This window comes from Acartia tonsa, chromosome 1, assembly GCF_053477335.1.
Source record: "Acartia tonsa isolate MP-2025a chromosome 1, ASM5347733v1, whole genome shotgun sequence".
Lineage (NCBI taxonomy): Eukaryota > Metazoa > Arthropoda > Copepoda > Calanoida > Acartiidae > Acartia > Acartia tonsa.
This window is the reverse complement of record NC_137260.1, coordinates 25,495,696-25,522,260: the sequence shown is the minus strand read 5'-3', so window position 1 is coordinate 25,522,260 and position 26,565 is coordinate 25,495,696. Positions and strand designations below refer to the sequence as shown.

The 26,565-nt window shown below is 33.5% G+C and overlaps 2 protein-coding genes across 4 annotated transcripts in view; both read right to left on the bottom strand.

The window, feature by feature from the left end:
- LOC145315890 (uncharacterized) overlaps positions 1-26,565 on the bottom strand; it is a 262,202-nt gene that overhangs the window by 199,499 nt on the left and 36,138 nt on the right. The window lies entirely within an intron of this gene.
- LOC145315860 (uncharacterized) overlaps positions 1-26,565 on the bottom strand; it is a 118,774-nt gene that overhangs the window by 64,540 nt on the left and 27,669 nt on the right. For 2 of the 3 annotated variants that reach the window (XM_080156008.1, XM_080155993.1), the window contains exons 5-18: positions 18,632-19,148; positions 18,229-18,444; positions 17,011-17,077; positions 14,350-14,816; positions 10,971-11,124; positions 10,000-10,058; positions 9,259-9,350; positions 8,503-8,576; positions 7,537-8,165; positions 6,388-6,744; positions 5,705-5,925; positions 5,068-5,198; positions 4,432-4,522; positions 3,282-3,576 (exon numbers count right to left, since the gene is read on the bottom strand). In XM_080156008.1, coding sequence (XP_080012134.1) covers positions 3,282-3,576; positions 4,432-4,522; positions 5,068-5,198; positions 5,705-5,925; positions 6,388-6,744; positions 7,537-8,165; positions 8,503-8,576; positions 9,259-9,350; positions 10,000-10,058; positions 10,971-11,124; positions 14,350-14,816; positions 17,011-17,077; positions 18,229-18,444; positions 18,632-19,148 — 3,370 coding nt within the window. The remainder of the gene's footprint in view (positions 1-3,281; positions 3,577-4,431; positions 4,523-5,067; positions 5,199-5,704; positions 5,926-6,387; positions 6,745-7,536; positions 8,166-8,502; positions 8,577-9,258; positions 9,351-9,999; positions 10,059-10,970; positions 11,125-14,349; positions 14,817-17,010; positions 17,078-18,228; positions 18,445-18,631; positions 19,149-26,565) is intronic. The other variant, XM_080156000.1, reaches the window with a different exon arrangement.

Genomic DNA, 26,565 nt, shown 5'->3' with positions numbered 1-26,565 from the left:
CGTATTATTGGAATATATTTTTTTTTAAACCAAAAGGGTTCCTTTGCTTGGAATACCCATTTTAGGTTCACGGATTATGAGGCCAGATTGTCTATCTAGATGTACTATATCTATTAAAAATACATAATATAAAGTGTACAAACATCCCAAATTATCGCAGTCACTGACGAATTTTGTTCTAAATATAATTTGAACAATGTTTACTTTTGTTCCTCTTTACATCATTCTCCGTTCACACCTTTTTATCAATAACTCTTTTATACAACACTCAGGGGAAGTTTATAGATATAGTGGATATAGATGGGCAATCTGGCCCCATAATTCGTCAAACGTAATAAGGAATTTCTAAGCACACAATAGTTATTTACAGTTTATTTCAATAAAACGAGATACGAAATTTTTCGACAATATATTATCCCAAAAGCTAACTTTATCCTAAGAAATTCAGCTATTCATAGCTGACTTATTATATTTGTTTTGTCATATGCTTCACCTTATACGAAGAACAAAATTTAGAATATAATTTACCCAAAGAAAGCTTTATCTTAAGAAATAGCTAACCCAGTATGCGAAAAATATGAGTAAATATTTGGCAATTCTTAACAAAATATGTACACTTTCTAACCAATCATATAGCCCGATTGTACCTCCACTGTTTTCCTATTGGCTGATTTAGAGAGTATGTATCTAGTTTAAATCTATTGGGACCATATCTTAAAAGCAATTAGGGTTTGTTATTATGGTCAATAATAATTATTTTGATATAAAAAAATATTATGGACCCTTTAAAGACATTACAACGTCAACTTTGTGCTATTTTACAATGGCAAGCACAACGACCGCATATCATATCAATAGTATAACTTTATTACAATAATAAATCATGATTAGAGTCATGTATCGAAATTTTATTTGCTCTAAAGATTGACAGGTCAAGTAATTGGCGTATGGTTGGCCAGCAATAGTGACCGCCAACACCGAGGTCACGCTCCAGCCTAAAGGGCTACGTCTGTACCTGGCCATACGCGCAGGACACCTGCCGCAATAAAGAATTATTAAATATAAAATTAATTATGTGTTGTTTATTCGAATTTTATTCTAATAAGTTTTATTCGAACTAGTCCAATGAATTAGGATGGAAAATAAATACAATCCATCATTTAAATTATTATGAATTATAAAAATTGTAAATAACATGTCTAGTAACTCGATTGGCGGAGTGTCCAAAGATCGGTAGTAGTTGTATGATCTTATGGTTAATAAATGATTTGATTTGATTTTTGATTTGATATCAAAAAGACCACCAACATCTTGACTATAAATTTTGACTACAAAATTCCTGTATATGATAACTAACGACTACACTCCTAAAGGGGCACTTGGGGGGGGGGGGGGGGGGCGGAAGTCAACTCCCTCCAAGTTTGAATTTTAGTTTTAAAATGAAAAAGTAAAAGAAAAAATTATCTGGAGGGATATTTCTTCTAGGTTCGAATTTTCTTGGGAGGGCGGTTGTTCCCTCCATGGTTTTAACCTTTCCTGGACCTATGAGACGCTACACGGTAAAGAACAGGGTTAGCTAGATCACACGGTACAAACAGACAGACAGAAATCACGTTACTTTTAAATAATTGGATAGTTATTTTTCCTTAACTATATACTAAATTTTTTTGTCCCTGTCTTTTAATTTTGTCTGACTGACTTTTTACTATAAACATTAGTTTTAATTAAAGATAGGTAATTGTATTTAGTATTTACAACAAATTCTGTTAATTTTTTGCTAGAGAAAATGTGTTATATACGTCTTTTTAGCATGAGTTACATGGAAGGATTAGATAAAAAAAGGTAATGCTTATAAGTATCGCAGAAGCAAAAAAATCTTCAAATGTGATATGCCTTAAACCCATTTCATTCAATTCCCCCCTTCATACCAATGCAATGGTAATTTAAAAAATATTTTGGCAGGGAGATTGGTACATGGCAGTCCCAAAATTTTTAAACTTTCTCGCCAATTATTCAATTATTATATCCTCAGAAGATGCATTTCTTTATAATGGTCAGTTTATCGTCCATTATTTTATCCTCTTAGTAAAGAGCATTTTGAAACTTCCTTAAAGATGTAATAAAAATTCTAAGTAACACAAAAACAGTTAGCTTCTTTATAGTATAGGATTATTTGCTAAGATTTGTGAGATATATATTTTATGCCCCGTTCTTTTTATCAAACTTTATGTTTTGATTATATTATAGAAAATATAGGCCCAAGCTATTTTGTTCAAAGTTACATCCCACAGTCTGTAAGTCATTGTGGTATGATAATACAGTTTCAGGGGTTTTTACTTTATTTTCTACTGTTATATAAGAAGATTTAAATGTAAAGGAACCGTCATTATATAGGATATTTTCCTATTATAGAAAACAAACAAAAGCTGTATAAGAAAGCTGAAGAAGTTTTTTGTTAATACATATTTCCTATTTAGGTCTATTTTTAGCACCGATAATTTTTCTCAAGAGCCAATATCTATTTTAACTCTCTCATAATAATCTTTTAATATATTTACAATATATTAAACGATTTTTGTCGTCAAAGTAAAGTTCAGAATCTTTGAGCAATACATCAATTCCTCAAAAGTGGTTGAAAAAAATTATGAAATGCTAAATACATGTTCATGACCCTGTTTATTTGTATATCCAATAAATATGAATTCAAGTTTTGTAAAGAGCCTTGAAATAAATCTTTGTATAAAGTTATATGATTGAATCAAGGGGCGTGTTGAAGGGGGTTACAACACCCACACTGACGCAAATAAGAGGGTGTACTTTACTCCCCACTACATTAGCTCAGTTGAATTTTCGAACTATCCGAAATCACGATACAACCCCCTAATTGAGTGTAACTTAATGAAACTTAATAAAATCGTTCTTATAAAATTTTATGGACTAGTGTATTACATAGCCCCTACATTCCTGAAACCTAACGCACCCTTCTTTAAGTCCTGAGCACGCGCCCGATTGTATCATATCAATATGAAAGTTTTGTTTGGCAAAAATGAATGATTTGCACTATTTTACCAAATACTTACAAACAATTTCTGTATATGGATACACATGTATTTTACAAAAATATACCTTTTCTAATTCATAAAATGAGCTGTTTTTGTGTTATTACAATTAATAACAATTGGAATAGATATATGTATCTTTCAAAAAAAATTCTGTGAATTTCTAACAATTTTTAAATAAATTTCTGTGAACGTTGTCGCTACTCTATAATTAAGTCTTACCTCATGGCTATGATAATAGGAACTTCTGCATTCACATTGACACTCACAATCCTTATCCTTGGGATGCACATACGGCGGCGGTGAAGTCGGCAACAGCTCGCCAGATTTAGGCGGCAGCGGCGATGGTGAATATCGTCGCGGCATCGTGGAAGACTTCCACGTGTGCGTGGAGGGTGATTTGTCGCGCGGGATGGTTGAGTTGCGGGGCGGGGTAAGGTCTTTGCTCTTGCGGGAGTGGCGGCCCCCGAATGAGCTGAGATACTCGTGGTGGTCCTGCCGTGAGTCAACCATATCCCTGAAATTAAACATAAAATCAATAGAAAATTTTTTTACTAGCGTCTACGTCCCTAGAGGCCTCTAGGGGACACTTGAGGATGGGGGAGATGAATTCGACAACCCAATTAATTTTAAGAATAAGGGGGAAAAATGGGTGGACGGGCTAGAAGATATGCCTTTTTTCACGGATAGAACCAGTTAGTTTCAGTGCTTGGCCAGTTAAGACCTGTATTACTATACCTGGAAGGTCCACTATGATGATGGTGTTCATGTTTATGACCTCCATGTCCACAATGTCCTTGTAGTACTTTACCTGGAAGGTCCACCATGATGATGATGTTCAGGTTCATGACCTTCGTGTCCACCATGTCCATGTAGTACTGTAGTACTTTACCTGGAAGGTAGACCATAATGATGATGTTCATGAACTCCGTTTCTATCATGTCCAAGTATTACTGTGGTTCTAAACCTGGAAGGACCACCATAATGATGGTGTTCATGTTCATGACCTCCGTGCCCACCATATTTATCTAGTACTGTAGTACAATACCTGGAAGGTCCACCATGATGATGGTATTCATGTTTATGACCTCCTTGTCCAAACTGTCCTTGTATTACTCTGATACAATACATGGAAGGTCGACCATGATAATGGTGTTCATGTTCATGACCTCCTTGTCCACCCTGTCCATGTAGTACTCTGGTACTATACCTGGAAGGTCGACTATGATGATGGTGTTCATGTTCATGACCACCGTTTCCACCTTGTAAATGGAGTACTCTGGTACTATACCTGGAAGGTCGACCATGATAATAGTGTTTATGTTCATGACCTCCGTGCCCACCATGTCCATGTAGTTCTGTAGTACTATACCTGGAAGGTCCACCATGATGATGGTGTTCATGTTCATGACCTCCGTGTCCACTATGTCCATGCTCCTTCCCTGTGTGGCAGTGACACATTCCTAGATACAAGATTACTATATAACCAGATATCTTAATGATGATTAACATAAGTAACCCAACTTTAGATTAAAATCATTGGTTGATGTGTTTAGATACTGTTAGTTTGTACCAAATCGAGACCAAGTAAAGGCCCAAAAGTTTTTTAGTCAACGAATGATTTAAGGTGTTTCAAAAACTCATGAGAGCAGTATAAATTACATTTCACTGTCACTTTCCTCTCACCATATCATCTTATTTTTGTATTTCAACCTTGGCGTGGTTTCAGGCTTTTTAAAAAGCATTACCATGCCCCATAAAAAAAGAGCCCCTAGATGCTAGGGGATCAGCCACTAGTTATTACTATAAAACATTAAATTGACCATATCCCATTAAATTTCAAAGGCTAGCCTAGGAGTTAGGGTCTCAATATATTTAAAGGAATATGTAAGACTTAAGAAACCCTAACTTATATACTAGCCAAATTGTTGTTAATGGCCTCTTTATTTAAAAATCAACCGAAAATAAAAAGACATATCCTACTTATAGAGTATCCACGCAACTATACCTGTATCCGTATCCATCTGAGTGGCAGGCCTGGTTGATGTAGCTGCATGCGCCTCCAGCTCAGAGTCAGTCATGTTGATAGCTGTACTAGAGTGCATACACGCTCGGTGCAATGGCTCTCTTGAGGATTTTCTATACAAAAAATGGGTGAAATGTTTAGTGAATAAGGGGATTGAACCATGGATAAGATAATGGAGGATAAATTGATGTACGTACCAAAAGATGATTAATTACCACTTATGTAGAATAAAATTAATAGTACTTGTATTTCTCTAAATGATTGATAGAAAATCAACTTTAATTAATTTGTGCATAGTACATGAGACAGAAAGACAGATAGACGATAATTATAGAGTGCTACTAAAATGAAACTTTTGCTTTATGGAAAATGTTTATAATATGATGTTTTTTTTATGATGGCGTTGTTTAAAGATGACGTTTTTTACGATGGAATTTGTGTTTTTGGAGACATGCCATAGAAGAGTTAGAACTCTAAAACAACCAATCAAAATTCAATAAAGTAAAATAAATTAATGTAAAAAGTAAGGTAATAACAAACTGGAACAAAGCATCATATTTCAAGTGATGCCATTTTAATAAAAATAAATAAACGTATGAATAATTATCTGACGGATTACCTGCTTCCAGAAGTATCAGGATCAAACTTTTCTTTGCCCGACGTTGTACCCCTACTCCGCGGACTAAAGCAGTCACTTTCTTTCCGCTTACTTCGAGACTTCTCGTCCTTGTGTTTGTGCTTTGACCTGGAAGATTTTTCCGACTTGCCACCGGATTCGTGTGACCTGCTGGACTTGGACTGCACCTTGTCCTGGCGGTCAAACTCTTCCAACAGCCGTTCCTGGGATCAAGGATTATGTACTACCATTTAAAGACTTAGATAACCCTTTTCAACAGCACAGCTTAGTATAATACTATACAATAAAGAATGGAGGGATATTCTGAAAATTCTAAAATCATCGATAAAGTTCATTTTTATGATGTAGTTCTATCCTATAGATAAAATTAACTAGATGCCTATCTGTTGGTTTGTATCAAAGGATCTCGAACTAACCACACTGGACCGATATGGTTCTCCTTGACCCCCCGCCCCCCCACATATTTTTAAAACGTTTTTTATTAATATTGATATGTTAAGTGGAGGGTCGGACATTATCTTCCCTCAAGTGTCAAAAAGGACTCCATCGACATAACCGTTAGTGATTAATAAAACACATGATTTAGTGAGATGAGGAAGTTTGGCCAAAAAGTTATTTAAGAATATTAATCAACATTCTTTTTTGACTAAAACTATAATCCTTGCCTTGAGCCATTCTTTATCCTCTTTTTCCAACAATTCCTTATCATCTCTTTCCACAATAAACCTGTCATCAGAAGCAAACTCAGTAATCACCTCCTTCTCCTCTCTGTTCCTATGACTCCGCTCTCTGTAACCATCCTTATCCTCGCGTTTAGACTTGGACTTCCGGCTTTTAGACTCGCCATGGCTGTGCTTTTTATCACTTTTCCGTTTGTCCCGGTCTTTATCGTCCTTTTTCTTCTTCTCGTGTGACTCTCTAGAAAGTTCTTTTCTCTCTGCATCGTGTAGACACTCTAGCTCAGCCATGGGAAGCCTAACCTCTTCAGGCGCGTCGTATCGTTCATCAAGGGATATCAAATCCTAAAATTATGTAAAATCACAAATTAGGCATTTATTTTATTAGATTCATTTAATGTTTGTGGTGGTAGGCACGGTTAAAGATAAAAAGCAAGGAAATTTTTTTAAATTTTGAATATATAAATCAAACATAGATGCATCTTACACTATATCACTTTTAAAATATCTTTCTTTAAAAAGATTGATATTTTTGATTACTTTAGTCCAGTTTACTGTTCTATTGATAACTAACTTAATTGTTTTGTTGCGCTTTTTATGGTGATGATCGTTCTTATTTTTTATAATATTAAGTGGGTCAAACAGTCAAAAAATAGTACAATGAACAATTATTAGAAATTATAGCACATAATTTAGGAGATTTGTTGCAATATATTAAAAAATAAATTGAGAGTGCATTTCATTAAGAGTTAACAATATTGCAAAAAAAATGTATTCCAAACTGTATTATATATTAGATAAATTTTCTTTATGAATTTCCGCCAGTCAATAAGTTTCTTTATTTAAAACAAAATTGCAGACTTATTGTTATTAAACTAAATTTTAAATGTTCTGGTCCTGACAAATTATAGATGGAAAAGTGAGATGCATATTGGGTGAAACTTTTTCTTTTTTATATAAAAAAAATAAGAACAGAAAATGTCATGTCTGACGTCATAAAAACACGTTTCCTTTCCCCCTTCTCCTCTTATCTTTCCCTCTTAGACGTATATTTATGACATCACTCATGACACTTCTCCTCAGATATCTTGGTTATACAAGAACATAATCGTTCTTGTTTACATAGAAAAATCTTACCTCTGAATCAACTGAAGCCCGCTGATCACGTTTGGAAGTTCGCGGCGTGGGCTCTTTTATGGCGGCCACCGGAGGCGGGGACAAATACCGATGGTGGTCGTACAGTCCCACACCTCCCACACCGTTATCTTTGGCACTTTGAGATTGAGACGTTGGAATAAGCGGATGGTGGTCAAGGCTGTGGCGGGGCAACGGTATCGATGTCGGCGATTGTCGTTCAGGTATGGACGCGGCAATTGCGGCGGCCGAATCCAAATTATCTGGACTTTCACCGGTTTGGCCGCCGCTGTTGCGCGTTGACTTACGCGAGGACCGCTGCTTTTCCATCTCATAATATTCCCGCCGCGATTTACGCGTTGTTACTTCACTGCTGTACTTTTCTGCCGTTGATTTCGGCGTTGTTCGTTCAACAGCGACTTCAGCTCTAATATCACCTCTGGCGCTAACTGGCGACGGTGACTCTTTTGTGATATCACTTATAAAGTCAGCTACCGGATGGTAATGTTGGTCAGCAGTACTGCTGCTGCCGTAGTGTAGGTCAGCTACGCTGCTGCCATAGTGCTGATGGTCACTAACAGCTGTGCTGCCGTTTGTGTTCAGATTTGCCAGCTCTATGTGCTGTTGTTGCTCTGAAAAAAAAACAATAACATTCAATTTTGTTAATTGTGCTTTAAACTTTTCTACCAATGAAACATTTTAAAGATCGATAAAATAATATCTGTTAAAAAATGACTTCGAATCCGATTACTATCCGTTGAATTAAAACAAGTTCTCAGCAAAACTCAAAAATCATGTAACGTATCGTATTACATACACTTTTTTTCGAACATTAAAATCATACAATTAGCCCAGGCCTTCGGCCTCTCGGGGCTAACAAAACTGCGATAAATAACTATTATGGCATGGTTATCAAATAAAGAAAATATTAAAGTATTTAATTTAGAAATTGGGTTTTAAAGACAATACCTGCAGCCTTCTGTTCTCTGAGCAATTTTTCTGATAGAACCCGAAATTCTCGGGCATCCACTTCTATTGGTTTCCTGTAATATTATAAAACAATTAATTCAGTGAGATAAACATACTTTTATAATTCCTTATATGAAGTAGCTACGCTTCTAATCTATGTCTTAGAGCAACAAGCAGATTTACAGACATATAAATAAATTATAGAATTACTACACTTAGACAATAAGTTTTACCCAAAATTGCTAGGGTCAAAGGATTGGGATTATTTATCAAGTTGCCACACTTACAATACTAATACAGCTATGGGTTTTCCTCTGTATCCTTACGAATAGCAAGTGGACGTACAGACCCGCACAATTAAAATATAAAGTTGCTACGCAAAATCGCTATTGTCTAACGGACTTGCATGCATGAGTTATATGCAAATCTTTATTAATATCCTTCTTATGAACAACAAGTTGACGTACAAAAATAGAGTTGCTTCATGGATGGATTTATTATGTACTAGGATCTTATACCAAATTATCATATACTCTAATAAAGTGAAACTTGTAGCTGGCTAAAATTACGATCATCTCCCCTAACCTTCCCTCCTACTGGATGAACGAACTGACCAATAAACAATATCCATGTAGCAAAAATATCACATATTCTACTGGATGCATTACCTGCAGGGGCCTCCAAGTCTTTTTGTTTTTTGGGGGGAGGGGGGATAATCACCACTTTACCCCCCCCCCCTTGGACGTCCTTGATTACCTGTGTGGGTTTTTAAGAAGATTAATCATATGCCTATTTTCTTCTGTATCTTCTAGGGTGGAGGAAAAAACAGGGTCAGGAAATTGTTGCCTGTCATAACAATATTCATTTATTTTTGTAAATATTTCAAAATGATTTTAAAACACTATTTCAATTAAAAGTTAATGATAATTCTTAATATATGCTCTGATATTCAAGGTTTCAGGCTATTATTTGTATATTCAAGTCATGTGAAAGATGTATTCTATTTTCCTGTCCCCAAACTCCCCCCTCCTTTGAATACAAAGCCCCTAGATGCAATGGGCGATGTCGTTAGTGTTTAAAAAGATAAATACCAATAAATACTTAAACCACAAAAAAAAGAGATATTCTTTTAGGTAATAAACAGTATTACAGAAATATTCCATTATATCAATTTAAAACATTGAATGTCTTTTTTTACATAAAAAGTAAATATCTTTAGAGGAGCCGCATTATCATTGTTTTAAAGTAAAAGAATAGAGGGGATAAATAAATGTATGGGGACCCTATGTCGACTTTCAATTAGGTTTTTAAATATCAGTCAATAGCGTCTAAAATGTCAACACAGCGAATTTGCTACAAAAAAAAAGCAGAAAGCAATTTGCTAGCAGACGAATATAAAATTTCTCCACCACTGGAACCTGGTAGTTGTATGGTTTATGCATCTATACTTATACATTTATTATGACTATGATATAATTGGAACAAAAATAAATTCCTAGTATCACAGGGGCGCGGAGATGAAAAATATCTATCACTGCTAACATCACTTTCGGCACCTGAACAAATAGAGATATACTGTTTTATTCAGCCAACAGGTACATTCAAGACATTTTAATATTTAAATTTTTTTTAGATCTTGGTACGTTCGCATTATGAGACAGCTATAAATTGTCGCATATCTTATGATAAAGCTTTTCTTATGTACGTTAAAAATCCCTTTTTTTAATTTGACGAAAAATAGATATATTACGTCTATTCCTAAACATTTAAGGATAATTATGAAAAAGATTTACTTCTTTTCTGAAAAAAATATATTTATAAATAACGTTAGTACTATAAAAAATGGTTGGATAAATTGTACATGGTAGAAGCTGATTGTATTATAATATATTTTTACAAACAAAATATTTTTAATGTGTTTTCCGTTTTAATTTCTTACATTTTAAAATATTTGAAAAAGAAGGAATAACTTCAAAAATATTTAAAGCTACACAATACAGATTTTGTACTTAAATTAGATTTTTGGAAGACTAATTTTGAATCAATGATCTCTCAGGGAGAAAAGGACATTGAAAATCAGATGTTTTTACACTCTCTATTACAATAAATATTTACCATCAACGAAAGACACAATTTTATAGGGGCACTTAGGAAGGGGAAGTTGTATTCGTTAATTTATTTAATTTTTATTTTGGATTTACAAGTAAAAATTTTTCTTCCTTAAAATTATATATTTTTTTGATGAGATAATTTTTTCCAGGGGCGATTTCTTTGGGAGGGTGGTGGTACACTTCCCCAAAATAGTTATAATCTTTTAAAGACCCTGTAAAGGAGAACCATATCGGTTCAGCGGTTATCGAGATCCTTCGGTACAGACAGACAACTATCCTGTCACTTTATAATAAGGATTGAACAATCCCTGTGTGGTCTTTACATGTTTTTTATTATAACATTTTTTAATTTTTTACCTTTTCTGGAAGTTTGAAGTGTTTCTCTCCTAGAATATTTATCCAGCTTCAGTTTTGATTTGTCGAAGTCTGTGCCACCTTCCTCCTTTCTGGGTGGTATGTCGTCAGCACCTTTGTGTCGCTTGTCAAACCACTCATGCAGCTCCTTCCGAACCTTGTATACAAAACTTTGCCGTGAAAAGGTTATTTTCAAGGTTTTCACTTAGTATAGGTAGGAACTTTTCAATTTTGAATTAGATCAGATAAGTTAGGTTAGGTTAAGTTTGGATAGTCGAGTTTCATTATGTTTAGGCTCCACGAAAAGTAGGTGGAATTTGATGATTTATTCTCGATTTGATTTATGTAATTATAGTCCTCTAGTGGAGGGCGTGGGGATCAGTGACGTCCAAGGGGGGATGGTGTAAAGTGGTGATAATCCTCCCTAAATGATTTTTTTTTCAAATTACCCCCCCCCCCTTATAAATATCCCCCCCCCCAAAAAAAAAAGCTTGGATGTCCTTGGTTTAGATGTCTGGAAAATAGACGAACCACCCAAAGACATTTTTGAAGTTTTCCTCAAAAGTGCAACCAATTTGGATCAGTATTTTTCAATATTTTATATGCTAATAGTAATACTATGTAATATTTTATGAAACATTTGCATACATTATCCCTTTATTCTCTGAGCGTATTCAACTAGTAAAATTAAAGTTTTTAAGTTTCCTCTCCATATATTCAAGTTTGCCCCATTACACGAACAAACTTTTTCTATTTGTTCAAGCATAAGTGATAGAAGTACCAAAATAACAATTGGAAGGTTTCGTTTCAGACAAAAAAAAATTGCTGAAAAATACTATTTCAAATGATATGATAGTTATTTGAAATAAAATAAAATATAAAAAATTTAAACCAGTTTTATTAGACCAAAGGGTCAAAGGCCTGGGCTGACAAACTGGTTTTGATTTTAATTTTAATGGAAAATTGTCTGTAATACGATGCTACACATGATTTTTCAGTATGGCTGAAAATCGGTTCTAATCCAATGCAACGGATATCAATCAATTTCGAAGCCATACTGGTAAAACATTTAAAGCAAAAATTTTTATTGTAAATATTTTTCTCGTATTCATTCGAATCCGGTGGATAGGAACCGGTTCTCATCAATATGAAAAAACTATGTCTAGCATCGTATTATAAACGGCTTTCTACGAATATAAAAATGTACAATCATAAGATTAAAACAAGTTTTTTTAGCCAGTGCCTCCGGCACCTCGGGGCTAAAAAAACTAGTTTTAATCTTATATTTGTACTTTCTATATCCGCGAAAGCCGTTTATACCCAGCTTTTCAAAAAGCCGCATCGAGGATGGCTGAACGACACATTCATATGTTACATTATTAGAAATGCGTCGGTTTATAAGAAAATGTAACGCTATTGCCTTATTAACACGTTGAGAATTTGATAAAATTGTTACTTGTTACATCTTTCCATTTTCTTCCATAAAAATAACAACACACACGACGCACAGAAGCGTTGACAAATTTTAAAAAATGTAGCTAATTTGTTAGTGTAGTTTAATTTAAAAAAATAACAACTTCTACGTCGTATATGACGTCGTTAAATTGAAATAAATATGACGTGACTTTATGAAATGATGCAAGCAATATTATTTAAATAGGGATTTTACTTACAAAAAAATGTGTAATTTCTTTATACTCAACCGGTAATTTGCGTCGATAAAAAGGGAGGATTTGTAGGGGGGGAAATAGCCTTAAAAAAATAAAAAAGAGGAGGGGAAACATGTGTGGGGGGGGGGACACCAATTGGATGGGATGGGGGTGGTTATGAACAAAGCTAGGGCTGCGCAACACTTTCCCGCGTTTACCCCTGTTTTGTTATTGTTTTGCTAGTGTGGCATGGGTGTTGCGGGACCCAGTGTACACTATGTGAGTTAATTTGTCTGCTAGCATAACAGGGTAACCTCATAAAAATAAAATAAAATGTCATTAAAAATAATTGAATAGTTTTATTTTAATTCAAATTCTAAAACATTTTATTTAAAAACACCGAATAATTTGTAAACTAGTGTTTTTAAAAGTATAATTATATATATTTCTAATTAAAAATCTGGTACCTCTGTGGCTAGCCACTACTAGCTACAAGTACACAGGTAGTCGTAGACGGTAGTATACTGTATACACTCGTGACTCAACCAGCAAAATAACAACAACAAAAATAGTTTGTGATATAAAAATGAAAATTAAGAAACAGACAATACAATCTTAGATGTCAAATGTAATTTGTGTGAAGATTAAATCAATTAAAGAGCTTCGTTCAAAATCGCGATGGGGGAAAGGTAAATGGATTTAAAAACATTTATCTTTCTTTTGTTGCTATATTTTGAAAGGAGAATTCTAATCGTCATATCTTAAATAAAAGTTTTATAATTTTTAAAGGTAAGAATTTTATTAATATGACAATTTCAAGAGGGGGGTAGGTTTCTGGTAAAATCCGTAAAGGTTATGTGCTATAAGTTAAAAACAGTAGTTGAACGATAAAAATTTATGTTAACTTTTAAAAAAATTTTTGTCATAGTTCTTTTCAATAAGAAATACACATATTTAGTGAATATTATCGATCGTCCTACTACTATTTTTAAAGCTTAAAAAATACACCTTTACGGATTTTACCAGAAACCTACCCCCCTCTTTCTAATTCTTATTTTATGCCAATGCAATGGGAGGGAATAAAGTTTCCCCTCCTAATAATTTGTATCGTTTGGTCGTTAAATATTATTTAATATTTTGTAGCGTCTAGCCCAAACCAACACGATGCAAACGGCTAATTTTATTTTTTTGTCTCAAATAAATAAACCTGGTGTTTTATAATATAACACCAACCAATTTTATAAAAAAAATGACTTACTCATATGATGCGTACGGCGTAATTTTATTTTTTTTCCCCGAATAAATATTAAATAAAACCCAACGCATTTTTCATTTTTCCATCACAAAACTGGTCCAAATTGCGATGCATTTAAAAACACGTACGTCGTATGAGCATATCGAGAAAAATAATAAAAAAGCATCGTATAAGCTCAAATGCGTGTACATGAGCCGTTTTTTTACATCGAGGAAAATAATGGTATTGCGTCGTATGCATGCGTCGTTCCTTTAGTTTTCATGCGGATTTTTAAACAGCTGGGTAATACGATGCGAGAAATAACTATTACTAAACAGTTTTTCATTTTAATTGCATAGAACGATTTAAAATAATATTCTATTTGTTATTTTGTGCAAAGCTTTACATAATAAATGGATGATATTAAGTTAAAGTTATATTCTCAACAAGGACATTGTTAAACTTTTTTAGGAAGCCAAAGTTTTGATACAATCGTAACCTGAAGATAATGGTGGTGAAGTTTGGCTTGACCAGGTTCTGAAACTATGGGCCCGTGAAGTCCTAGTGGCGGGGGCACCTGGAGCCCAACTGTCGGCACACCCGCCGTTAAGCTCACAGTCGACGGTGGAGACGGTTGTTGCAGCCCGGAAAGTAATGGCGGCGGCGGTTCGAGGCCTAACGGCGGCGGTATGTGGTGTAGGCCGAGCGGAGCGGGTATCGACGGAAGCGGCGGCATTTTTGGCACCCCACTGCTGCTATTACCGCCGCCGCCGTTTGTATAGAAATTATCACATAAGAGCCTTGAGTCTGTGCTGGAAAAATCAAAAGGGATTACTTTGTGCTGGGGTTCTGAGGAGGAGGGGGAGAACATGGAGTCGGTGGTGTTAGTCCCAGGGCGGGAGGGTAGCATCCCCCCTCCCCCGCCGTACACCACGCCCCCACCACTAATCTTACACTGCTCGGCTTCTGAATATAAATTTTGTCACTCACCGAAACCACCAAACACACACACGCATACAAAAACTTACACAGACTTACACACAAGAATATACACAGACAAACATACACACACAAAGTTGGTTGATCCGAAGTTTAACCTCATTGTGAATTATGAATAAATTTTGTGGTGTGTGCGTGTGTGTGTGCTACCTTTTTAAACCTTTTTATATACACTAAATTTTGTAAGCAAAAAGCTTGTTTGAAATGCTTGTCATGTTCTATAAATATTCTTATCACGAGAAAATTACCAAAAATGCAAATTTTAAGAAAATTTTGGTTAAAAAATTTTACAAATATTATAATTACTGCATAAAAATAGCACTAACACTATGTGAAACAAAAGGAGGGAGTTTTGAATTTAAGTGGAAGTCTAAGAAACAAAAAGCCTTTTATGGTCGATAGAAATAGAAATAAAAAGTAAATCCACAAAAAATGTTGTAAATTTATTCTGTATTTTTAGCCAGGTCATGTAAATTGTAAATTGACCAAAATCTAATTTAGATTGGATGGGACGAGATAAACTTCTTTAACTTAAAAAGAAGATTTCCAGATGCGTAGCATCTCTACTAAGTTTCTGACATTTAGTTTTGGGAATCAAGGAAACTAAGATTATAATTTGTAAATTGAAATTCACAGATTACTCTCTTTTATGTAGAAATTTCGTTTACCCAAAGAAAAATCTATGAAACAGATTCCTAATTTAATACATCTTATTTTATTTATAAAGTAGTAAGCTTTTTTGTCTGTAGCGTGGGATCTACCAACCGCTAACAGATATTGGTCTCCTTTACAATGAAGCTACTTATTGGTCAAGGTAAGCTTTCTAAACTTTTTTGGGGGAGGATACCTCAACACTCCAAAATTGAAATAGGTCCTAGAAAAAAATGACCCATTCAAAATATTTTCTTTTCTTTTTTTTATTAGAATTAAAAATAAGAACGGGTGTCAACCCCCCCCCCCCCCCCTACCGCAATGGCATAGCTGCTAGTACATATACCTCTTATAATTTATCAACAAGACAACATTTTACCTTTGAGAAACATGCTTTTGGGATCTAAAGAAAATGTCTAATGGAGGCCTTATTTTAAGTAATATTCCAATTTTGTCCATGAATATAACTGTGCTTGTTAGCCGAGTCTAAATATCCAGGAATGATTAGTTTATGTAAAAAGTAAACTCTACTCAAGAATCTATCAAACTTTACCAGGATGAAGAAAAAACTTTCAGGCAAAATCCTTTTTAAGACTCAATACTAAAACTTGGTCTCACACATTTTATACATCCTACTTTTTTTGCATAGTTGTGTAGTGTAATATCATAGAAAATAATAATAATATCATAATATAATCCTGATATAAAAGTAACGGTATGTAGTATGTCTGTTTGTAGCTTAACTCTAGATCTTAGAATCTCGTTATGATACAGTTAAGCTTTTTTATAGGTCCAATGACAGTTTATTACTATTTTTGGGGAAGAAAACTCAACCCTTCCAAGAGAAATCGCACTGGAAAATTCCCCCATAAAAAAATCGTATAATTTTTAAGAACTTCGATGTACAGTGTAGGCCCTTCAAGTACCCCTAGAGGCCTTTATCATCTTTTGAATTATTTGCACGGTAGATTTAACAAATATACCTATACACAATACAAAATTCAATTAATTAATGAACAGTCATGTGAACAGTAGGGAAAGAAAATCAATTATGAATTGAATTTAAATATATTATCCATATATTATTCTGGTTTTCTTTACTTTTGTTTAAACAATTAAAATGAAAGATTATAATGTACAAAAAATATAATCAGCAATGAAATGCGTTCGTAAGGGGGGGGGGAGTTTTTATTCAACCCCTCAAGTTTTGCACCACCTTCACCAAACTCTGTGTATGTACGCCATTGAATGTGATATAAAATCTTAACTGAGGTGGATTCTTAATAAATATTTGCCCCACTAATCGCTTAGTGGGGCAAAATTGTTTTCGTGAAAAATCCTCCAAAATCACATTAGTAGGGCAAATTTTTTTAAGAATCCACCTCTGGTTATTCTTGTTTAAGGATCAAATATGTCCAATGGACGTAATGAAACAGAAAAATATAAAACATGTACACAACTCATCACGAATACACACAATCACACAGTTGTTAAAGTGACAAAATAATGCCTGAGGTGGGGAAAAATTTACTTGAGCTTTTGGAACTGAAATCTGAGTCCTTGGGGTGACGCGGAATCTGAAAAAAGAAATTCATAGTAAAATTTTTGGATCATGGAAAGAAAACGAAGTAGCGCTTTTCGTCGTATTTTCAAGTACCTTTTAATTATTAAGCTACTGTGAAAATATGACGAATTCCACAACTTCATTTTTTCTATGATCCAAATTTCTGTTGTTGCTAGTCTACATTATTTAGTCAGAACAGAACAAATGTAATATGTATAATATTAACACAAAAATAAAATATATGAAAATGATTTATTAGTGTAAAATAAAATATCTCAAGAAGCTTAAATGTATTGTTGCAAATTAGGCATTTAGTTGAGTCACACAACTATATTTGCATATCAAAGCAAGGAGTTTTCCCAGTACACACATGGTGGACCATCTTACCCCAACTTAGGTTATTTTTTATCAAAAATACAAGGGGGGAGTCAGAGTCTGGTCCTGGAAATATTACAGGAGTTTTGGTATAAGCCTAAGACCAGGTCACCTGACCAAGGCCTGCTGGAATAGATTTATTACCCTTGATTTGACAAAATGAAAAATAACTGCAATTTCGCTCTATTATTTGTTAGAAAAAATGTGGGAATTTTTCAATTTTATAAAATCTTGATTGAGTTGTATAAATAAACAGTATCCAACCTTTTCTTTCAATAATCTTAACCTAATTACAGTGTAATTTGTTTATTATAGTAGAGGGTGTAGCATGAAAGAGAGGGCAATGTCATGGCTCCACTAATTGTTTGTAGGAAATTTCTCAAAACATTACATTTATATCATTTAAATTTAGAATAAATTAAATTTGTATTTTGCATTATTGTATCTTCATATTTCAAAGCATTAAAAGTGTTAATCTTAAATTGAAATAAGCTATTAATTTATGTAGCAAATAAATATATTTGGATCATGGAAAGAAAACGAAGTAGCGAGTTTCGTCGTATTTTCACAGGAGCCTTTGATAGGTTATTTCAGGTTAGGTTAGGTTAGATATATGTTGATGATTGCCCCATAGTGTTAGGAAATAGGCCCCGCTGGGTCAGAGCCCCCCTTCCCCCCCCCCCCCAGGTGCTTGAAGCTACTGAGAAAATACGACGAAAACAACTAATTCGTTTCTATCCATGATTCATATATATTTTTTAAAAGCAGGAATATTAAGATATAGCCTACCTTTCCAAATGTAACAGGTTCATACGGATGAGAATCCAGCGAATCTTTGCTTGTGGAACAATTAAAATCTTTCGACTGAACCGACTCAGAATATTCAGCAGGGTCAGGAATCAAACCCTTGTATGCCGTGTCCTTGAAGCCCGTAGTGTCGCGGGGCTCCTTGTAACTGTGCTTTGTAGACTTGGGCTTGAAATAACTTGAGTCGGATTCAAGTTCCTGCAATTAAAGAAAATTTGTTATTCGTAATGCAAACATTACCGATTATTTTGCTGTTTATTGCTAAAAAATAAACTAAGTCAATTTTGTAAACTTTTTTACAGATAATAATGTCTGTCAAAGCATTACTACCAACTTACGTACATTTTAAATTATAGTATAGCTTCGAAACGAAAAATTACTCTACCTTAACTCTCATTTTCCGTTTTGAGTAATCCTCAATATCTGGACTCAGTGGCGAAGATCGTCTTCGTTTTTCCTCCGGGGGCGTAAACACCCTCCTACTCCTCCCACCCTCCTCGTCACCAGGGGAGGCTACCCTCCGCCTCCTGTCCTCCTCAGGCGGCGATCCCCCGCCCCTTCTCCGTCTCTCCTCCAGTGTTTGTGTTTGTTCCTCCTGCTGATGCTTGTGGCGGCTCCGACTTCTCTCCTTTTTGCGGCGATGCTCGTCGCCCCCTCCCCTGCCTTCTCTGCTCTCGCGACTGCCACTACTCCTCCCCTCCCCACTTCTGCCGTCTCTCCCCTCTTTTTCCTCCCCCCGTGTGCGAGCTTCGCCACGGCTCTCTCTTCCCTCAGCTCCGCGTCTTGACTCTCTTGGTTCACCGCCTTCTCTGTCTCTTGGGTCCCGCCCCTCGCCTTTATTTTCTCTGCCTTCACCGCTACGACTTTCACGTCCTTGTCCGTCCCTTTTTCTTGATTTGCTCCTGAACAAAAATTAACGTCAATTTAAATAACAAATTACGTTTACAAACATTAAATAAATGTAGTGGGCAAGAGGATTTATAGAGGTTTTCTTTTCCTATTCTCCTCTCATCAACCTCATTTTGTGACGTCACATGGCTGATTTTTTAGACACTTTGTCCCAATACAGTGAAACTAGTGGTAGTCATTTTTTAACTTTTTAATGTTCCTTTGTTTTTTTATTGGACGTAATCGTCTTTATTATCAATTCTTTCTTCTTAGTATGCCTAACAGGACTGCACAGTAATAAAATTCCAACGTCAGTATTGACTTTTAATCTAAATTCTGAGTTATTAAAAATTTCATAAAGTCATGAATATATGATTTGGTTAAAAACAAGAACAGTTATTGTTCAATGGAAGTATAATACAAACTTATATATGTAAAATCAAGGTATTATTATCATCTCAGTAACAGCATTGATGTTAAACCTGGGGGCAGGGTGGGGACGTTATTTTAGCCCGCTACAAGTTTCACTAGGTTACTAGGTACCAATGTATGAAATTTTAGCTAGCTACTGCGATTAATTACTTGAAGAAAGACAAACTAATTAAGTGCTCTAAAGCACAACATTATATAATCTGTTACTAAAAAGAGCCTTACTGAAGGACAGAACGACAATTATTATTGTAGATTGGCCTCGGTCTTGCTTTACAATACATATGAAAAGAAAATATAAATTAAAGTCAAAATTGCAAATAATTTCAACCACTTTTTCTTGAAACCACTTGACATTTAACTTCATCAGAAAAATAGCTTTTTTTGATTTGTGTAATTGATGTCTATGTTTGGTTTAAATGATTAAATTGCCGTAACATTTCAAAAAGTTCATAGGTATTCAACTTTTTCTTTAAAGTAACTACATGTCTAATATAAAACCTTTTTTTTTTTAATAAAATGTAATTTAGCCTGTAAAATTATTTCTTTCTCTGTGTGAGTGTATTATATAATGTAAATTGAACTATTGAATTTTTAATGAGTTTAATTTTCTTTTATCCTACCATATATACTGTACAATATACAGAGTGATTTATAAAAAAATATTTTTTATTTTTTTCTATTGCAGCTTTTAATTGACTTTTTTTTGTTAATGACAAAAAAATTCTGGTGCTTTCCCTCAAAGTGCTTGGCAAGCACTGAACGTCCCTCCAACTTTATTTTTTAACAAAATTAAAAATAATGGGGAGGGGTTAGTCTTTTCTTCATGCCTAACCCCTTGCAAATTTTATAAAAAAATAATTGGGGGCTTTTTACAAAGAAAGATTTTGGGAAGATCAAAATATACTTTTTGAATCACTCGACTCTTTATAATAATCATGTGGATTTTTTCATTTTTATGTGTAGTTCATTTTTCTCAAGGTTATTGCATTGATATAAAAAGGAGATATTTTTGTAAAATTAGATGGCTTAAAAACATTAATTGATCTATTTGTAAAGCTTCGTAAGCATTGGAGAGATTTAAAAAAACAAACAATTACATTCCAATTTTAAAGACGTCTGGTGGTAATTTTTCAGGATCGTGTGTCATTCTCATTGGCTCTGCCTCCAACAACATTGTTTTCCCTAAGATCTATTAGGACAAGGAAGACAGCATGATGTATATTTGACAGACAGACGGTCAAGGTGAGTCATTTAGAAAAATAGCATTTGTCCGCAAAATTCAGCTATTAATCTATTATTTACTAAGTATATTTGCGATAACTTTTATTTAATGAAATCTTCCAATTTTTAACATGTACAAAACGGCCTGCTTAATTTCTTCAAGATCCATGTCAGATCTATATAGGAAATAAATGTCTATAAACGAGCTCAAGTTTTCCAAGGAATATTTGTTTAAAACTCATAGTGCTCCAATTATCCATAATAAACTCTCATTGCCCATAACGATAAGGCCCATTATTTTACTTTATTAAAAATAAATTCCTTTTTAAAAGCGAAGCTTTTCTATAATTAGGGTCGGTCCGTCCGTCCGTACGTCCGTCCGTCCGTCCGTCCGTCCGTACGTCCGTCCGAGATAGATAGCTTTTATTCGTTAATTTAGGCATGTTAGAATTGTCCTATCGATTTCAAACTTTGTATGATGATTCCTGTAGTAGTTGGGTACGATTTAGAAAGCGTAGCAACTCTATAATCATTACCAGAATGTCCGTACGTCCATTTTAAACATGTTGATTTTTCTACTTTTTTAACAACAAATTTTCAAGTGTTTTAATTATCCGTTTGATCTGATTTTTGGTATATTGATTCCTGGGACAACAAAGAACAATATTATAAGCGAAGCAACTCTATAATCAAGTCCAAAAATGTAAGTATGTCCATAAACATTAACCTGTTTTTAAGCAGTTTTTCAACATATTTACCTACAATTTTGATTCGACATTTATACATTTATGTTCCGATTTTTCAGTTCAGATACTATACAAGTGTTAATGTCCGTTTGTCCTACCGTTTCAGTGCTTCGCTTTTATGGATGTTGTCATCCTTGTTTTAATTTCATGTTGCTATTTACCTTATATCAATGTATTTAATTTCTAATCATAAAAGAGAAAATTTAAATTTATAATATAATAAATTTAAGAAAACTCTGTTTTAAAAGAATTCGATTGTGGCGACACTTTGTGTGTTTAAATATTAAACTAAAATTGTAATCATCATCATTAACCCTTTGGTGATGGTAATGTAAAGAAAAAAATAGAATTTAAAAAATCTTTTTAAAATCATTTAGATTATTAAATATTTACTTTCTTTTAGATAGTAATGCCAGGTGAGGAAAATAGATTTATTGAGAAATAGATATGCATATAGAAAACTAGCCAATAGGGATATAATTATATCGAGCCAACTCTAGTCTTTAATAATAGCCGATAAAGGCATATATCCAGGAAGAGGTTAATGGTATCCTCAAGAATTGTAAGTTGACAGATGACCAAGAAGGCTATATAGTAGGTGTACAAAATATATATAAAATTTCTACACAAAAAATTAACCTACTGTAGACATTAGGCAAACACCAAACTTGATTGTTAATTGTTAGGAAGTTTACAAGATCCTAATGCATACAATATACATAGATGCAAACAGACCGAAAAACATACTATGACTTTATGTTTTCGAAGGGTCCACGCCTAAAATATAAGCTTTGGCTCTGAAGTTAAAATATCTAGGGCAAATGTTATGTTGTTAGCTGGTTATTGAATTCCGTATTATCATGGATGGACATACATTTAATACTTAGCTACAGTGTTAGATCTTCACTTTAAAGCCTTATAACACTGGGTTTGAAGTGGACATAATATAAAACTGTATTTAATTTATAAAATAACACAGCAATCTCTACAATGATGCAAAATGAATAAAATTATTTTTTTTATATGTCTATACAAGACACTAATTTTAATGTTTTGGTATTTCCTTAAAAATCAAAGAATTTTATAAACTTTTATTTTTAAATTTGTCTTTGTGTCTTAGACTTTTGACACATCTTTCTTAGCATAAAATTTCAATGTAAATATTATTTTCATAATTTATCCCTTACTGAAGCCGTAGTGTGCTGTGGTACAACACAGAATAGTTGCAGATATTTCATTCTATTATCAACCCTCTATACTCATGGTCCAGGGGTGGAGGGGTTTGCACAATTGGGGGAGGGAGGAGAAGGGGGGGGGGGGTTAAAGCAGAACACAAATTTGAAGGTCGGCCTTTGCAGAGAGTCAACATTCAAATGGGATTAAGGGATAAAAAATGGATTTTTTTTATAGATTTTTACAAATAAATGCAATATTATCACATTTAAATTAATAAATCTTATCAGGCAAAAATCGTTGTTAAGATGACATTAATTGTTTTATTTAAATATGAATCCAGCTAAAAAAAAAATTCATAATTTTGGTTTATTGTTTGATTTTGGCAATAAAGATTATTTTGAATTTAAGTTAAGCTCTTTATTCTAGGCCAAAGTTTTTATTGTTTTACCTATCCCTTAAACTCCAACATTCATCAATATAAGCATTCATGAAAGGTTGAAAAGCAGGGTAGAGCTTTTAGCCAACATAAAGTCACACAGAAATAAGTTGAAAAGGTTGGTATGGGGGTGAGGGTAGGTGTGGGTGTGTGTATGTGAGTGTGTGTGTGTATGTACAGTACAATCAGGTTCATTATTATCCGCTGGCCCATTCTTATTCAACAAACTTTGGCCTTTCTGTGTTAGGTTATGTCAAGGTTTAAAGTTTGTGTGTGTGTGTGTGTGAGTGTGTGTATGTTTGAGTGATTGTGGTATGATTATAATAGTTTGTAAATAAGTTTGAGTCTAAACTGTTTGACTGTCCAGTCAAATCAAACTTAAATCAAAGGTACAATTTGAATTCGTTGTTTATCTAAATGTTGTATTTGCTTATATAAGCTTTATTCCATAAGTTGTGTGTTTAAATTAGTTTTAAATTACATAAAAATTAATTTCTATAAATAAAAATTCTATAAATAAAATATATCTAAAATACTTACATAGTTCCAAATAGCTTAAAACCTATCCAGAACTCATAACTAGCTTCTCTTAATTTTGAATATTACAAATGGCCGTAATGTTGTTACAAATATCCGACAAAATAGCTCTAATAACGGCTACCAGCCAAGTATAGCTTGATCAAATTTCATTTACTTGATCCAAAATGCTTTTAAAGTTGCAAATAGCTTAAAAAACATTCCAGAACTCATAACTAGCTTCTTTTAAACAAAAAAGTTTAGCTGTTTTAGAGATCGACATAAACATACAGACTCACTAACATTGCCTACCGTTTTATCTTATTCTTATTTGATTAGATATAAAATGATATGGTTGATGGTAAATTATATGAATATGATTATTGGTAAATTGATTATTTATTACTGCAGGTGTGTGTATGTATTGTAGAGGTGTAAAGGTTATTTACATATTTGGGATAATACCAAAACATTATTACATCATACATTAATATTTCTCTTATAGAAAGTAATATTAAGATAGTCGCAGAAATTACCAATTAACCTGTCTTAAAACTATATTTCTATATTTTTGTAGATTTTTTTTACATGGAATTGATATAATTGTCCTTGTTAAAAAATGCTTTTAATAGTTGTTTGTTTTTTATCATAAATTTAAAATAAATCCTAATGTCTGAATGTCTGTCATTTTATACACTGCACTGGACCAATGTTAAAATATTTTTTTTTTGGTAGGGTATATCGACCATTTAAAAAAATGCCCTTGGAAAAATACTAGCTGTTAGCACTAATGAAATAAAGGTATGTTTGTTTCTCTCTCTTTCTGAACCAAAATATCTACACATCAGTTCTTCCTTTCAATAAGTTTTAGTTTAGGTGCATAATCCCCCCCCCCTCCACCCACCTCATATATTTTATTCTGAATAAATAAATATTAAGGGGGGTCTCCAACTTCTGGGTTCGAAATTACTAGTTAAACAAAAAGTAATAACTAAAGATTCAGTTTAAGCGTCAGAAAAAGGAAAACCCATTAAGAAAATAAAGGTTAAATAGAAAGAACTTTTTACTAAAGCTGAAGGTTGTCAAAGAAGTAGTAAATATATGTCCAATATGTTTGTTTAAGGATAGAAAAGTATTAGTTGAGTTTCTTTCTCTCTTCCTCTTTCTCTCTTCCTCTTTCTCTCTCTGTATCTCTCTTTCTCTCTCTCTCTCTCTCTCTCTCTCTAGCCACCTTTTTGTGTAAGCTACCAGGAATCCTGGTAAGAAAGTGGCTGCAGACAATAGTCTGAGAAGAAGGGTTTGTGTTGGAATGCTGTTTTTGCGCATCAAATGCGTTGATTATGTCAAACTGACGTAAAGTTACATAAACAAACATTTTTATATTTATCTTTTATATTAGAAATGAAAACATTTTTTCCAGTATGGTTTCGAAACCGATTAATATTCAGTATATTAGAACCGTTACTAGCCAAAAAAAATCATTTATAGCATCGTATTACAGACAATTCCTACGGATATTAAAGATATTAAAGAATTCATTTTAATATCCGCTGAAAGCTATCTATAAAGCGATGCGATAAATAACTATATTTCAATCTCTCTAGGCATTTTCTTCATGCAATGATTGAGCAAAATTGCTTACTAAAATTTTATTTCTGTTATCTTTTCAAAAAAGAATTTAAAAAAGCATCTAAATACTAGAATGTAGCAAATTAAAGGAACATTCTATGGCTGGAATTAATAAATATTTCTGTATCTAAGTCAATTTTCTTGCATAGTCAATATATTGATCATTAAAACAACAAACAAGAAACTGTATTAAAGAGTTATAAAAGTCCAAGAAAAAAAAAACTGGTGTACTATGCAGTATGCATGCTTTAGGGAGGAATTAGTGAGTAGGAAATAATTAGCGCTGCTTTGTTTGGTTCCTTACGTATTGTCTTAAAAGTTACTCTATGCATAACAAATAAACAAACGGACAGAAAGACCTTCATCATAAAGTAGGTGGTCTACTAAACATCAGATATTGTAAGTGGGTTTGAGGTGTTGGTTGTACTAGAGAAAATGTATGTTAGCTTGTTTATTGTTTCAGTGATAAAAACTGTAAAACTCAAATCTGTAACATTTTCCCAATGTGAAATTTATGTGTTTTAACATATAGAGCAAAGCAAAATTGTATATAGCAAAAGATCATAGTATAATATGAAAAAAGGCAGTTAGAGTCATTCTGCGAGTAAAGCGTATGAGACATGACCATGCCTGTTGACTGCTAAATATATTTTTTTATGTATATAACCTATCCTTGAAGTGCCTGAGTTGTATATCTTGTATATATTGTGGACAATAATCCTTACATCTACAATAACAAGGTCACTTCTCCTCCCTCTTTATCTAAAGCTTTCCCTTTCTCTTCCGTCTCTCCCACATCTTTCTTCTTCTTTACATAGCTGGAAGAGATATAAATAGCCAATATATGTTTTCACATAAAGAACTTAAAAATAATGGACATACATATTTTAAACAAAAGTTACCATAAAATATTTTAAAGTGCCGCTAAGTGGCGTCATTGTATGACTTTCCCTTTTTAAAACTAAAATTAAAAGTGGGGAGGTCAAAGCCCCCCCCACCCTCATGGACTCCCAGTTGCCTCTAGGGGCGAAGTCGTCAGTAATGTAATATAGCAACATTAACAGTTTTAAAAAAAAATATGTTTTGCTTCATAATTTGAGAAATATTAACATAATTAACATTTTCATATATAAACAGAATAGCTAAAATTTGTTTTATTGATATTATATCCATACATACATACATCCACTATCTCTGTTGTTAAACCAAAGAAGCGTAGACGAAGCTTATAGAAGTATTATAACTTCCTATAAAAATCTTTATTAGCCAAGGTGT